This window comes from Cnephaeus nilssonii (assembly GCF_951640355.1).
Source record: "Cnephaeus nilssonii genome assembly, chromosome: 23".
Classification (NCBI taxonomy): Eukaryota; Metazoa; Chordata; class Mammalia; order Chiroptera; family Vespertilionidae; genus Cnephaeus; species Cnephaeus nilssonii.
This window is the reverse complement of record NC_137094.1, coordinates 11,303,746-11,319,509: the sequence shown is the minus strand read 5'-3', so window position 1 is coordinate 11,319,509 and position 15,764 is coordinate 11,303,746. Positions and strand designations below refer to the sequence as shown.

General features: G+C 41.0%; 1 protein-coding gene and 1 long non-coding RNA gene across 4 annotated transcripts in view; one reads left to right on the top strand and one right to left on the bottom strand.

The window, feature by feature from the left end:
• Nucleotides 1–1,144, bottom strand: part of LYPLAL1 (lysophospholipase like 1) — a 55,638-nt gene extending 54,494 nt beyond the window's left edge. The window contains exon 1 of the mRNA XM_079763455.1: nt 591–1,144. Coding sequence (XP_079619581.1) covers nt 591–612 — 22 coding nt within the window. The 5' untranslated portion in view covers nt 613–1,144. The remainder of the gene's footprint in view (nt 1–590) is intronic.
• Nucleotides 1–15,764, top strand: part of LOC307094531 — a 503,912-nt gene that overhangs the window by 14,319 nt on the left and 473,829 nt on the right. The gene's annotated exons all lie outside the window — the stretch shown is intronic.

Below are 15,764 nucleotides of genomic sequence, written 5' to 3'. Positions count from 1 at the left end.
GGGAGGGGATGAATATTATTAATACTGTATGGTAGTTACAATTTGTAAGACTCTTTATATGACTATCTTAAAGGCCCTTTGATGTTGTCAGTAGAGTTATAGGCTAGACAATGAACTTGAGAGAACTTAGGTGACTTGTTTAGGTACACAGAGTTAATGGCAGACCCATGCATCCAAGTCTAGGTTATCTGACCTACAGGCCACACCATACATATTAAAGGAGAAGAGAAAAAGTTGATGGATAGTCAGTAACTCTATCTCCAGCTTCGGTGAAACGGAAAACTGAACTGAGAAGCATCCTGTGTAATGGAAAATATACTGATTTGAAAGTCAGAAAGCTTGCATTTTAGTGTGCCCTCCTTCTCTGGAGCATGCCCACACCTTTCCTTCCCCTCTTCATCCCACCCCCTCCCCCAGGCGCCTTACCTCTGCCTTTCCCCTCTCCTAAGCTCCCAAGGGCCCTTCTCTTGCTTCTTTAACTTTTTCTCCTGAGCCTTCGCAGCCCAGCTGGCTCACTTCTACTACCTCTGTAACTTTCTAAATAAACTTTCTCTTATAATTGAAAAAAAAAAGAAAGAAAGAAAACTTGCATTTTAAGCTCTTCTCTGCCATTTGAGCCAGAGGACGATGTCCAGGCTTTTGCAAAGCCTACTGACTATTTAGGAGATGAATCGTCACTCCTCAAGTTCACGTGATGGATTTCAACTGGTAGAGCTCCGAGGAGTTGTCACATGCAGATTCCTTCTTCATTTGCTGAGTTTGTATTTTCTGGAAAACTACAGGCTCTGGCTCCTGGACAACTTGTTTGTGGAACGTTCTGGTTGCCATGTGCTCCGGAGACATCCCCATGTGCTGCTATTGATGCAGCCGGGATGGGGCTTGTAAATGTTGATGCTGTGGAAATGTAATGTGACTGCGCTTGGACAGGTGCCTGGGTCAGACCACCCACCAGATTTATTTTGCTGCCAAACAGGTCAAACAAATTCAGTTGAAGGGCTTTGAACTTTCTTGATAATGAATAATTCACATTTCATTTTCAGTGCATGGTGAATTATGCTGAAATATAAATGCTGAAAAGTACTTTTGGGTGCATATTCTTGCTTCCCCAAGAACTTTCCCCTTTGTCAACTTTATGTTCAGGATTTGCTTTTTTTTTTTTTTAATCATCCTATGAGGGCAAGTGCTGGGGGTAGGGAAGGTCAGGGGGAGGTTAGTAGAGGGGGGTGGGAAGGGACATATGTTCTACTATTTGTAATACCTTAAACAATAATATTTAAAAAATTAAAAATCATACTACCTTGTTGAGCGAAAGAGAATTTTTTAAAAATAAATCTTACCATGAAATGTTAATCAGCGTTCAAGGTTATCTCTCAAAAAAAAAAAAAAAGTTCTACTTTATGTCCTTTCCTGTGTTTGTTGACTATATGTAGTGGCCAGAACCTGCCTTATTCCCATCAATTCTTGCCCTATTGGATATTCTTCCATGCGACTTGTAGGACATTCTTCCACTGGAGACTAGTGTTATGCCTGGAATATGGCAGGCTTTCAAAAAATGCTTGATGACTTGAAGTGCTTGTCCATCTCCATAACACAGGTAATTCTTATCTTAGACCTCTTCTACTAGTAAACGGATCCATTTCCTCTGACCACTGAGATCAAAGTCTCTCGTGTCTTATTAAGAACAATCGCGCATCAGGAAGCTGCCTTGGAAGGATGTATTTGGTATCAATGACCAAATACATCCTTCCTTGTCAATGACAGTTGGGTGTCACAACCAGAACTGTCCCGCCTTAATCTGAGAAACAGTGACTGCATCTCAGCCCTTCCTATTCAGAGACAACTAAAGTGTTAAGGGCCTGTTGGCACCTACTCCGGCTGTGCAATTACCCTAGAGAGACCCGTGGTCGGCAAACTGCGGCTCGCGAGCCACATGTGGCTCTTTGGCCCCTTGAGTGTGGCTCTTCCACAAAATACCATGGCCTGGGCGAGTCTATTTTGAAGAAGTGGTGTTAGAAGAAGTTTAAATTTAAACAATTTGGCTCTCAAAAGAAATTTCAATCTTTGTACTGTTGATATTTGGCTCTGTTGGCTAATGAGTTTGCTGACCACTGCCCTAGACCCAAGGGAGTGACTTCCCAACCCCAGGAAACTGCATTCTCCACCAACCTTCAGGCTGGTGAGATTGAATTGGTCTGGAGTCTATACTTCCATGTTTTTTCCATCTTGATAAATCTTATATAACCTGGTCCAGCAGCAGGGCAAATAAATGCCCTGCTCCCGTTTTCTAGTGTGTCCACAGTGAAGACTATGTTAATTTATGTTCCCCTAAAATTACATTTTTCTTTATGTTCTACTAGAGGCCCGGTGCACGAAATTCGTGCATGGGGAGGTAGTGTCCCTCAGCCCAGCCTGCACCCCCTCTAATCTGGGACCCCTCTAGGGATGTCTGGCTGCCCTTTTAGGCCCGATCCCGGTAGGATCTGGCCTAAACAGGCAGTCGGACATTCCTCTCACAATCCAGGACTGCTGGCTCCCAACTGCTCACCTGCCTGCCTTCCTGATTGCCCCTAACCGCTTCTGCCTGCCAGCCTGATCACCCCCTAACCACTCCCTTGCCAGCCTGATTGATGCCTAACTGCTCCCCTACCAGCCTGTTTGCCCCTAACTGCCCTCCCCTGCAGGTCTGGTCACCCCTAACTGCCCTCCCCTGCAGGCCTGGCCCCCCCCAACTGCTCTCCCCTGCAGACCTGGGTCCCCCCCAACTGCCCTCCCCTGCTGGCCTGATCACCCACAACTGCCCTCCCTTGAAGGCCTGGTGCCTCCCAACTGCCCTCCCCTGCTGGCCATCTTGTGGTGGCCATCTTGTGTCCACATGGGGGCAGCCATCTTTGACTACATGGGGGCAGCCATCTTGTGTGTTGGAGTGATGGTCAATTTGCATATTACTCTTTTATTAGATAGGATATGGAATCTTCAGGTGCCACTTAGATATCGATTCCTTTGTCTAAGGTTCCCTATGACTCTTAGACTTCCCCCACACTATGAAGCGAAGTCTCCTTGATGACAACTCATACTATGATCAACCAGAGCCACCAGCTCCAAGAATGACATTTGTGACAGGGGTGTAGAGGGGGTGAGAACAGCTAAGCAACTGTTCAGAAAAAGGCTATTAAATCATATCTTCACAACAGCTTTTAATAGCTCACAGACACAGAAGCACATCACAGCTATTTTCTCAGAGGCTTCTTTTGATGGCAGCACTCTGATCTCTCTCTTCCTTGAACTCCTTAGACCTTCGTCCTTTACAGCGGCGGTCGCCAACCTTTTGGACACCACAGACCACTGGTTGGTGACCGCTGCTCTACAGTGTAGCCTAGTGGTTAAGTGGTTGGTCTTTAGAACCACATTTCCTAACCTTGAACCCAGTCTCTACCATTTACTAACTGTGTGACCATGGGCAAGTTACATATCCTTTTTTTTGTGCCTCAGTTTTCTTATCTGCAAAATGGACCTGATAACAAAACCTAATACATAGGGGTTCATGTGAAGATTAAATAAATAAATCTATGTAAAACACGCTTAAAACAAAATCTGATATTTTGAGTCTGTTCTTCCAATATCTGTATATTTACCTGTAAGACTTATACATGTACTAAACTAGTGTATTGTTCATGTCATACAATAGATTTTTAAAAGAAAAATTTAAAGGATGAGGTTAAAAATAAATAATAAATGGACATCCTAGGAATGTTTTTCCTCTCCCCACTGTGGAATGAGGCCATTCAGACTTTTATCTTAATAGGGTGGAATGATTTATGTAAACAGGGAAATAAAAAGTCCTTAATGACTATAAATGAGGGGTGACACACTTCCATCCCTAGTGCCTTATTTCCCACAACACCTTGGTCCAGGAATGTTTATTAAATGAGGAGCTCAGGACCCATTTCCGCACAGATTTCATTCACTGTATTTTTTTTCTGATAAGTTATGCCACTCTAGTTTGATAAAAGCAAAAGATCAGGATCTATGTTTATGAAGCTCAGAAGGTAGATTTTTATACTTCTCCCCCTGCAAATACCACACATATCTGTTTCATCTCTCTTTAATTCCAGAGAGAGCCGGTGAGAGAGCTGTTTTTCTCTTTAGGAATTTCCTTCGGATTGTTCTTATTTCAGTAGGCTAATCCTCTGTTTTTGAGTTTCTTCTGCAGAAATTACATATATCTCAGAGCCAGGGGGTTCTTATTTCTAATTCGCAGTGAGTAGCAGATGGAAAGGAATGCCTCCAGACCTAAGATCTGGTTTCCAAAGGAGTCCTTAGAAGTAACAGGGAAGTTGTGGGGTTCGGTAATGAAGGAGGTAGTGGGGGGAGTAGAGGGAAAAGTAGACACCAACATAAGCAGATTATCTCTAATGTTTTACAGAGTGTTCAGGGTCTTTATAAATACAAACCACAGGGAAACCCGGCATCTGACAGCTGTTGGAGCAATGCCCTTGGAGGAGGAGGAGGAACAGGAGGTGTGGTTGCTGGTTTCCCAAAAGAGGAGATGTCAGCCATTTCAATGAGAAACATAAAACCCCACGAGATGATAGACTAATGGCAGAGAGCAACTAGCCATTATGTTGGGACTAAGCATCTTTCATTAAATTCTCAGGCACAGGCCTTAATGTATGTTTCCCACGTTGGGAGCAAAAGGGAATTGGATGTGTCCCCAAGCTTCATGAAAGATGCCAGGGTTAGACTAGGAAACTAAGGCATAATTACCTTGATGAACATAGGCATTAAATAGATAATTTAATACTTGTTCACTCACTTCCTGGGGAGAGTCGAGTACAAATTTGTCTTTCTCTCTAAGTAAATAAACAAATTATAGCGGGTGGGTCGAGAGAGATTATGGAATTAGGATGCTCCATCCTCTTAATTTCTGACGGGGAGGGGAAAGCCATCCTTTCAGAGTGCTTTGATGGACAGGCTCCCGGGACTATTACAGCACCTACCTACCCAGGTCTTTGTAAACAGATAGGGCTGGTGGGGTGGCATCTAATCCTGACTCACAAGTTTTGTGCCATCCAAGGCTTCTATTCTCTAAAGTAAAAGTGACAAGAAATAGAGTGAACTATCAAAATAATTCCTCCCAGCTGTAAGATTTGGAGTGAGGCACCGGCAAAGGCCGAGTGTGCCTGCTCCAGTTAAGAACTCTCTCATTCTTTATGGAATTTGAGTATTAAACGAAGCCCCAAGATTTCTGGGTTCAGGTTCCAGTTGTTTACTCACTAACATACAAGAGCCCACAAAGACTGCTCACGAGGCTCTGGGCTTCAGATCACTCCTACCAAACATGTTGATGAGTTAAGTATAACTGAATCAGAAACATACGGTTCACATTTCTGTGGAAATCCACAGGGTATATTAAGGGAATTAAAGGGAAATGTGTTAGGCCAAACATGTTTAAGAACTTAACAAAACCAAAATCCACCAAAATAGTTGAACATTTTTCTGGTGAGTCTGTTCCAGTTTATTCTTTTTCAAATAGTGTGTTTTCTCAATTACTTTTCAACTTAAATCTTTATGTGATGTGATTCATAAATGAAAGTAATATGTTACAGTGAATTTACCAATCTGTTTACTTATATTAATCCCAAGTAGTGAAGATTATCTCAGCTAATGATTCAACTATGTTAAAAACTCAAGGGAATTTGGACCAATTACAAAGAAGCTAAATTGTGAAATGGTGAAGTCAAATTATATAATATATTGAACCGAATCCTTTCAAGTACATGAATTATTTTAACTCATCCATCAGCACTCATATTGTTTAAGGCACTGTCCCTACGTGTTTGGGGACAGGCACATTTTGAAAAATAAATAAAACAGACATGGATCATGCTCTTAAGGAATATATAAGGCTGTTACAGTCCATGCTAAATTATCCTAAAATCAGAGGTATGGTTTTCCTTACTACACAGCTTAAAGCAATTTTACCAGATTTCTTTGTAAAGTGACTCTTATAAAGTGGGGAAGAGTCCATTACCCATGTGCAGAGATGACAGAAATTCATGCAGTTAATGGTCATGTAGTTTAGCATATGCCACAAGAAAATCGTTTCTCACTCTAAAAAGAGGTGGGAATTACCCTCTATTTGAAACTTTTGAAGATAATCTGTTTTTTTAAAATTAATATTCCCCTGAGCGAAAGAGAAAATTGGATTAGTTGATTGTATTCTTGTCATTGGCATTTTGGGGTTCTCCAGGGAATATGTCTAATTTTACTATAGAACATTATGCAAAAGTGAATGCATAATGAAGAGAAGGCAGATTAACTTCCTGTTTACTTTATAACAGCAATAGAAAAAAACAAAAAACAAAAAAAACCACTAAGTCGCCCTAACTGGTTTGGTTCAGTGGATAGGGCGTCAGCCTGCGGACTGAAGGGTCCTAGGTTCGATTCTGGTCAAGGGCATGTACCTTGGTTGCGGGCACATCCCCACTTGGGTGTGTGCAAGAGACAGCTGATAGATGTTTCTCTCTCATCGATGTTTCTAACTCTCTGACCCTCTTCTTCTCCTCTCTGTAAAAAATCAATAAAATATATTAAAAACAACAACAACAACACTAAGAACCATAGTTTAGCAACTGAAAAGACTGTATGGGGAAACCTAGACTTTAGGTGTCAGAAAGCAATACATGATAACTCTAAAAAAAAAAATCTCATTAAGTTATATTACTGATCTGCACTGATGAAGTATATGCATGGCAGTGCTTGCCTCTGCTGTAAAATACAGGTGTCATGCTGTTCATTATGTTCAGGCTCTCCAGCTGTCTTGAAGAGACCAAACCTCCTTCCTTCATTTTTCTTAGAAAAGGCAACATCCTCGGCTGACAGTATCCATCAGCCAGTGGCCTTTGATAGAGGCAACTCCTTGAAACGGAGTCTCTTTGGGGGCTGTGGTAGTTTAGGGCCCCTGCCATGAGTTGGTGTCTAGGCAATTGTATGATCTGATTGAGTCCCATCCCATTGGAGGGATGGCTGTCAGGGAAACCCCAAGGTGGTGGCTGCTGGCTTGAAGCAGGTTGTAGTAGGGAGGTAGGGAGCCACTCCAGGCCCGGGGGGCAGCTCTGAAGTGGGGAGGAGTAGAGCCCCAACACTCTCACTCTGCACAGGAAGTCAAGCAGGGGTGTGTTCAGTACGTGTTCAGCCACAAAGTGCATGATTTGAGGGCCTTATGGAACTAACATCTGGAGGCAGTTGCAGGGATGAAGTGTGTAGCAGAAACTGGGAGCTCTCTAAAGAGCATGATGAAGATTCTGGCTTAACTGGTGTCCATACCTGAGATCTTATCCGTGGGTATGGGTGAGTACAGCAGCAGCATCTTGAAGGAACTCTAGTTCTTGACAAAGGTGTGCTGGGTGTTGTCAATGAGGAAGACCTCAATAAGTCATTGCCCGCAGAAGGATGATCGCGGTGGGGTGGGAGCGGGGAGTGGTGGAAATATTGGCAGGAAATAAGAGGCCCAGTCCTGGTTCAAAATTCAGGTCCTCTTTCATTTCAGGAAAACGTCAAAGAATTCCACCAGGAGGGCAGTGGGAGTAGAGCATCGGGATACTAGTGAGTGAGTAGTGGAAGTGAAATTTGGTCAGTCTCAAAATTAACTGTCCAATTCTATCTATTTGGGACACCAATTACATACAGAGCATTAAACATGAAGTCTTTTCTTAGAGAAAATTTTAAAGCCTTCCAAGAAGCCTATTTTATTGAGAATACGATTCAATATTTAAAAAGTAAAGAAAAGAGACCCCAATGATTTTATGGAAAGACTTAAAATATAGCAGCCTTGGCTACATTAATCATATGGAGTTACTTCATAATATTGTTGTCATTATTTGTATTCTTATTTCCCTAAAGATTCTGTTAGAAAATAGAATGTATTGTGGTATTTTATAAAAATGCTTGAATAATTTGAAAACAGGAACTATAAAAACAGACATGCTAATGGAAACAAAAAGAGCTTTGTTCAGTAGGAAGGCTGGATCCCATAGATAGGATGTAAAAAACCCGATTTTTTGAATGATGATCTGTCTCTTTACAGTTTAGACTGACCAGTACACTGAATCAAATATTTTATCTATTTTTATTTTTGGGAAAATCACAGTACTTGGGATTTAAAATGATCAGCCAGTCACCTTAACCATCCTGATCATATACCTTCAGCCTACCAATCAATAGCATCTCTCTAAGTTAATAAGGAAGTCTACTTCACTTTAAGGCAGTGGTTCTCAACCTTTCTAATGCCGTGACCCTTTAATACAGTTCCTCATGTTGTGGTGACTCCCAACCATAAAATTATTTTCGTTTCTACTTCATAACTGTAATTTTGCTACTGTTAATGAATCGTAATGTAAATATCTGTGTTTTCCGATGGTCTTAGGCTCTACAGCAGCGGTTCTCAACCTGTGGGTCGCGACATTAGAAAGGTTGAGAACCGCTAGCAGGGTCGCCTAAGACCATCGGAAAACACAGATATTTACATTACAATTCATAACAGTAGCAAAATTACAGTTATGAAGTAGCAACGAAAATAATTTTATGGTTGGGGGTCACCACAACATGAGGAACTGTATTAAAGAGTCTAGGCATTAGAAAGGTTGAGAACCACTGCTTTAAGAGAATACATTTTTTTCCTTCAGATTTAGAAGGGAAGTTTAGCATATTGAAAACTCCTTTTGTCTGCAACTGATTTGTAAAAATAAGCTAGTGAATGTACATGTTTCAGTTTTGTGTACTAGTGACTTTGAACTGTTTATAACCCCTCCTTCTCCAAATGCATGCTCTCTCCTCCACACCGTGTACTTATATCTTTACAAGAAATGTCCTTCTCCAACTGACTACCTAAGAGAATTCCTACTTATCTTTCAAGCAAGACTTTCCCAACCCTCCCTTCCTCCCATCATGCAGTTAGATATGCCTTCCTTTGCTCTCATGCCATGCTTTTCATATTTTTAACAGAGTGATTTCATAAGTATATAGACCTCCCTGTTTGATGGCTACATAGCACAGTCTTAAGAGACCAGGAACGCCAGACAGCCTAGATTCAAATCTAAGCTCCTGGCTCTGTGATCTTGGGCAGTTCACTCTAATGTTGGGGCTTTTGTGTGCTCACTTATAAGATGTGGATGATAATAAAATTTACCTTACAGGCATTTTATAAGGAATGAATAAGTTCATATATATAAAGGACTTAGATGTTTAAGTATTCTCTCATGCATATTGTATCTACAGGATTTAGTACATAATATTTGTATAATATATATTTATTTCATAACTTATTGGTACAAATATTGCTGAAGAATGTTAAGTTATACATCCATGCTTGTGCTATTCATGAAGAACAAAAGGGAAACTTGCCAATACATTGTTAATATTATGGAAAAATAATTTTAACAGGACCAGTTTTAAAAAAAAACAACACACATTTGGAGGCTCTCCACATTAAACAAATTAACCAGAAAATTGCCCAATCTTCAGTACATACCGCCTGGGCTCCTCCTTTGATTTTAAATTCCTAACCATTAGAAAAATAATGTTTACCTCTGTTTTGAATTTCTACTAATCTAACCTGGCCAGAGAGACCTAAACAAGCTTAAATCTTCACTAATTTTTTCTTCATTTCCTCTAAAACATATGGAATATGTTTGCTTTATTGTTTTAAGGAGTTGTTTTATTGATCCTTTTATAGGATCCTTTAGTACAAAAGGTTTTGATATAGTGGAACAGTGTGCTGTTAATCTAGTAATAACAATGATATACTATCAAGACCTGGTGTATAATGTGGCCTTATCAGTTCCTAGCTTTTTCACTGCTGCTTTAATTTCTACCCTCTCACTTTAAAACATTTTCCCAGTTGTTCCAGGAAACGGATTCCCAGTGCTGGCCAGCTCTCCTTCTCCTGCTATTGCTTCTCAGGGAAGTAAAATCCCTGGGGTTAGTATCCCTGTCATTTCTTTTCCCGTTTTTAATTTCTCATTAGTGTTTTGTCAGGAGAACAACTTTTACCTTTGCTCTTTTATTCTGAAAATATATTTCAAAAGCCCATTATTTTCCACTGAAATATTTCCCTGTGGTTTGGCTTATAATCCTTTCACTCATGGCTAAAGCTAAAATCTCTCCTTCTTCTGCTTATTTTTACACATGGCACCTCCAAGCCCCTTGTACTAAATTTCTCTATATATTTTTGAAGGCTTTCTGCATATAAAAGTTTTATATCCCTTTCTCCACTTTACTGTAGTGGCCTGCATTATCCTGACTCTGGTGAGTTTTAACTTTAAACATTTTCAATTGCTGGATCTTTAGCAGTTTCTTAACTATATTTCTTTTTTTTTTTTTTTAATAGTATGTGTCCCAGGAGCTCTTAGAAAATCCAATCAGGGTGCTTTTGTCTCTCTTTCAAAGCCAGTTCTTTACTGATTCCTGTCATATTCTTAGGTAGCTATTGAACTCATATTTAGTCATCTTATGTGCATTCTCCTGAAAGTTGGATAAAATATATGAATGTTTCTTTCTCTTTTTCTTTGTGGTTTCTTGCCCTCAAATACATTTCATATAATATAAAATTTGGCCTCTGAAACCAAGACTCTTGTATTTTCTCAATCTAGTTGTTACCATGACTTTCTGAAATGTTATTATATGAACAAATATTTGGACTCATCTCTTATCCCATAGATATTTTAAAATGAAAAAAAGCATTGGGGAAGAGAGAGAGAGAGCAAGGACAAGGAAGAAAGAAGACCATGCATACATAAAGGTTAAAGCAAATGAGACAAAATGTAAAAAAAAAAAAAATACAGAATAAAAAACATCTCATGCAAAAATAAAGCACTATATTCCCACGAAGAAATTGGGAGAACAATGACTATAGACGACTTCCCAAATAATATGTGGCATCAGAATTAGAGGAAGAAAAACAGAAAGCCAAGAAAGTGTATAATTAAAGAACTTAAAATTATAGAAAAGGTTCTTGTTCTTCACTACAAAGATCTCCATAGTAAAAAAACAAACAAAGCAACAACAAAAAACCCACCAAACAACAACAAAAACCTTTTGTTACTTTAAGGAAGTCATTATCCTGGTATTTCATTGGCCATGGAGGTTACTCTGCTATCCTGTTATTTTCACTCCTGCAAAAATCACATGGCATCATTTCTCCTCCTCGCTCCTCTCTCTCCTCCTCCTCCACTGCCATTTTAGTATCTATTACATCCAAGCCCCCTGTGCACATTATTTCATTTAATCTTCATTATAATCTGCAAGTTAGTTGTTATTATCCCATTTTTCTTTCTTTTTTGTGTGTGTGTTTTGTTAATCCTCACCCCAGGATATTTTCCCATTGATTTTTAAGGAGAGCGGAAGAGAGAGGAAAAGACAGAGAGAAACATCGATGTGAGAGAAACACATCAATTGGTTACCTCCTTCATGAGCCCCGACCTGGGCCTAGGCCGGGGAGGAGTCTGCAACCAAGGTACGTACCCTTGACCAGAATCGAACCTGGGGCTCTTTGGTCTGCAGGCTGAAGCTCTGTCCACTGAGCCAAACCAGCTAGGGCTATCCCATTTTTCAAATGAGGAAACGGAGGCCTCAAAGGTTAATTTCTCAAACTGATTCAGCTAGACCCTGATTTGGGACAAATACTAAGACATATATATCTATACATACCCTCTCTTCTCTGTCCTGCTCCAATAACAAGAATAAATTTTAAGAGAGATGAAAGCCGCAAACAGATAAGCCATACAATCAGTGGTGACATCAGCCAGTTCTCTGGCCGTGATGTGCCACACATCACAGTCTCAGCTCAGTGTCTTCACCTGATCAATGGCCTTTGTCTTTTCTCCCTCCCCTTCCCATGTTCCTCCCCTGTAGTGAACACATCCAGTCTGTTTTGGCTACATCTGTATACAAGTGTTATTCCTCCTGTGAGCAGCCCCATTAGATATGAGATAGCAATGACTGCTGTCAATTCATTCACCCAACAAATACCTATTGAACATGAGCTAAATGCCATAACCTGTCCTAAATGACCTGGTATCTAGACTCACCATCCCCATCCTGAGTCTACTGGGAGTTGCAAACAAATGAACAAGAAATTTATTTAATGAGAGGAGTACTGTGTGCAATAAGGTAGTTGAAAAGGACTCCAGGAGGAGATGGTATTTACCTGAAACCTGAAAGATGAAAATGATACGATCAGGGGGAAAATGGTAGAGGCAAGACTGTTTGACATGGGGTTTATAATAGACTCAACAGCATGAGGAAACCATGACATGTTCAAGGAATTGAGAAAAGTCAGTATGCAGGGTAGCAAGTATGAGGGATGAAATGATAAAGTATTTCCATGACTGTTCCTATTGTGGTCATCTTTTTCACTGAATAAATTAGTTTCTGAAATGGTCTTTATTTTCACCTGATGTCACTTGCGTGTCATCTGCGGAGCCTCTTGGCTTGGCTTGAAATCATGGTTTGCAGAGCAGTTATCGTATCATCCTGCTTTTCAAGAGATAAATCAATATTCCTTATGAAGAAGAAGCCTTTGTTCTCTTTCATTAGGAAAAAGCTTCACCAACCGCAAAGATGTTTATTTGTTTTGTTCCAACTTTCTGCCTGGACAAGCAGGACCTAAGTGAGAGTCCCTAGAGCCTGGGCTGGACGCAGGCTGGGGTGTTTCTGGCCAGTGGGTAGAAGAGCAACTTGCTCAAGGAGATCCAAGGATGGGATGGAAATCAAAAGCCAGGAAGAAAGTTGAAAGGCTCAACCTCAAGAGGCAAGGCCAGAGGGCCAGAACCCACCCGTTTATCCAGGAACAAGGCATTTGGCTAGGAGGCGAGTGAGTCCTAGCCTAGAACAAGGGATTTGGACAAGAGAGTGGGAGCGGACCCTGGACGTGCTCCAGGAAAAGTTGGAGTCGTCCCAGGGACATTTTTACAGGGCACATATGGTCTCAGCTGTGAGTGAGGAAGGAGCTGTTAAGAGCTAAGCTGGTCCTTAAGGAGGTATCAATCTTTTGGGGGTAAACATATGTGAGAACAAAAAAAAAATTATAATGTTATCTGAGAAGTTCCATAATCAAGGCATGTGCCAAGTGGGAGCAAACTTGAGGGTTTTAATGAGGACTTCACAGGAGTGGCGCTTGAAAGACTGGTAGGAGTCAGATGATTGGACAAAGGTAAGAAAAGCCTAAGCAGAGCAAACCACTTGGACCAGGGTTGATGTAAAAGACCATCATGTTGTATTCAAGGATCCGTGGCTAGACTGTAGAGCCATCATTTTTGTGGAGTACGCAGAAAGCATGTTGGGACCTCTTAGGTATAAACTAAGGAGCCACCCTGGAGCAGGTAGGGCCAGGATTGAGAAAATTCACCATACTTTTGGCTTCAGAAGATCATTTGGTGCCATCTGGGTTAGCATTGACATGCTAAAGAATCGGACCTATTGGATAGAACACAGCAGCCGGAGTCTCTAGATGGTGATAACCAAGTTTCACGTAGGTGATGATTAAGATGGGTTTGATCTCCAGCTGTCACTGAGGTTCTGGTCATATAGCATCTGCCTTCGGTTTATAGGGTTCTATAGGCCTATACAAGTAGGCTGACCTTCTGAACATGGCTGGAGTCCTGGTGGTAGAAGTGTAGGGTAAAATAGGGAATTAAAGCCTAGATACAGTAATAAGTAGAAGACAAATATTGGAAGGTCATTGACAAGGCTGATTCTTGGTGGGCTTGTAACATGGGGAGGGTTAAACCAACATATACCAGTTGCCAATATTAGGGCAGCAAGGCTAGTTCCAGACCCCAAGGGCCCCATCCTCCCAAAAGATATGACTGGCTCATGCAGAATCATCTCCAAACCTGAGCAGGATTGAGACTTTGGAGTGAAAAATCTTTGGAACCTGTGACTGAATAGGAGCCGAAAGGCTGCGCTTATATTAATCAAAGGGTTTTCTGTGCCATCATGAGAAATCGAGGCTTTATTCTTTGGGTAACTAGTAATTTTTGAAGAAGTTCGAGAAGTGAACAAACATAGTACTTATTTTTGGAAGACGACTCTGGTGGTGCTATGGAGGGCTTGGAAACTTGGAATCCCAGGATGCATTTGCCTTACTAAAAGCTACATGGTAATGGTTTGAATTGAGTCAATGGCAATGGGGGTGGAAAGAGGGGTGGAAATAGGGAATACCAATTTATTCCTTTACGAATTATTTTATTGGAAAAAGATGTGGTTTAAGACTTTTTGAAAAGACAGTTGCATTACATCTTTTCCTTTACAGGCCATTGAGCTTCATTGAGAGATGGATTCTTTAGATATTTATCCATCTTTCTCCTAAACCTTTATTAAAATCCTTCTATTAATTGGAAAATACCCTTGATTGCCATTAATGTCTTTTTTTCTCTTCTTTTAAATGTAAGACTTAGCTCTCTTACTGTTAGGTCTGATCAAATAATTGAATGGATACCCCTTCCGCTGGGAACTAATCTTTAGATCATTTCACAACCAACGTTCCCTTTTGCTTAGACAAATTCCTCTTGCTAAGACCATTATCTTTCACCTCAGGACTCGCCCAGAGAATTCTCCGCCCAGAAAAAGCCCGCCTAGAGTCCTTTAAAATCTCTGTCTCCCTGTTCCTGGTTGCTGGTGCCATTTTGGGGCTCAGCCCGTCTCGTTTTCCAGATGACCTAATAAATTCATAATGCTTCACCTCTTTCAGCCTGTGCACTCCTCCTTCGGTGACCCTAACAGTTACCTCCTGATAGGATATTGAACCTTAAGCTATCAGGTGTCTTTTTCTTGACATGAATGAAATCAGGTAATAGATTGCCAATGAAGGGTAAGGTAGATGCTTAAAGTTCCTGGTCCCCTAGGTGGAGCAAAGGGGCTAGTTATGCTCCCAGTCAGGGAGACTAGGAGCATAAAGATTTTTGAGAATAAAGATTTTTGGCTACTTCAAAGTCTTGGCCAGGTGATGCAATACGGAGAGAAAAACCTTTCCCAAGAATGAAGTTTGAGCAGATTGGGTTTCATGAGATGACTTGGGAAGTTTTCATCACGGGCACATGCAGAGGTCCCAATAGCAAGCGATAACGGGCTCCTGGAAGCTCTGCACATGCATTGAATTTGTACTAGATAATTCACATGAGAGGCAATGAGCTAAGCCCAGTATTAATTTCAAGCCACCTCCCTTTCTGTTTAAAGGAAACCCATGCTGCTTTATGTAATTATCACATTTGGCTGAACTTTGTCTCTCTTTTTAATTGGCATCTATCCCAGATGTCAGGTAGCTTTGTCTAAACTAAGGCAAATGGTCTTTCCTTCCTTCCTTCCTTCCTTCCTTCCTTCCTTCCTTCCTTCCTTCCTTCCTTCCTTCCTTCTTTTCTTCCTTTGCTTTCAATATGATGAATCAACCTTTGTACTGGTGAATATAGGGTAGTGTTGGTAAGTATGTTGCATACATGTTATCCTATATAATAAAAGGCTAATATGCAAATTGTCCCCTTGGGAGTTCCACTGACCGGGAGTTCAACTGCTTGCTATGACATGTGCTGACTACCAGGGGGCAGCACAGAATGAGCTGGGAAAGGAAGGCCCTGGATGGTAGCTGGAAGGCCCCGATCGGCCCTGATCGCTGGCCAGGCCTAGGGACCCTACCCGTACATGAATTTCATGCACGGGGCCTCTAGTGGGTATATATTGTTAAATTAAAGGACATTGGCTATTCTGTTTGC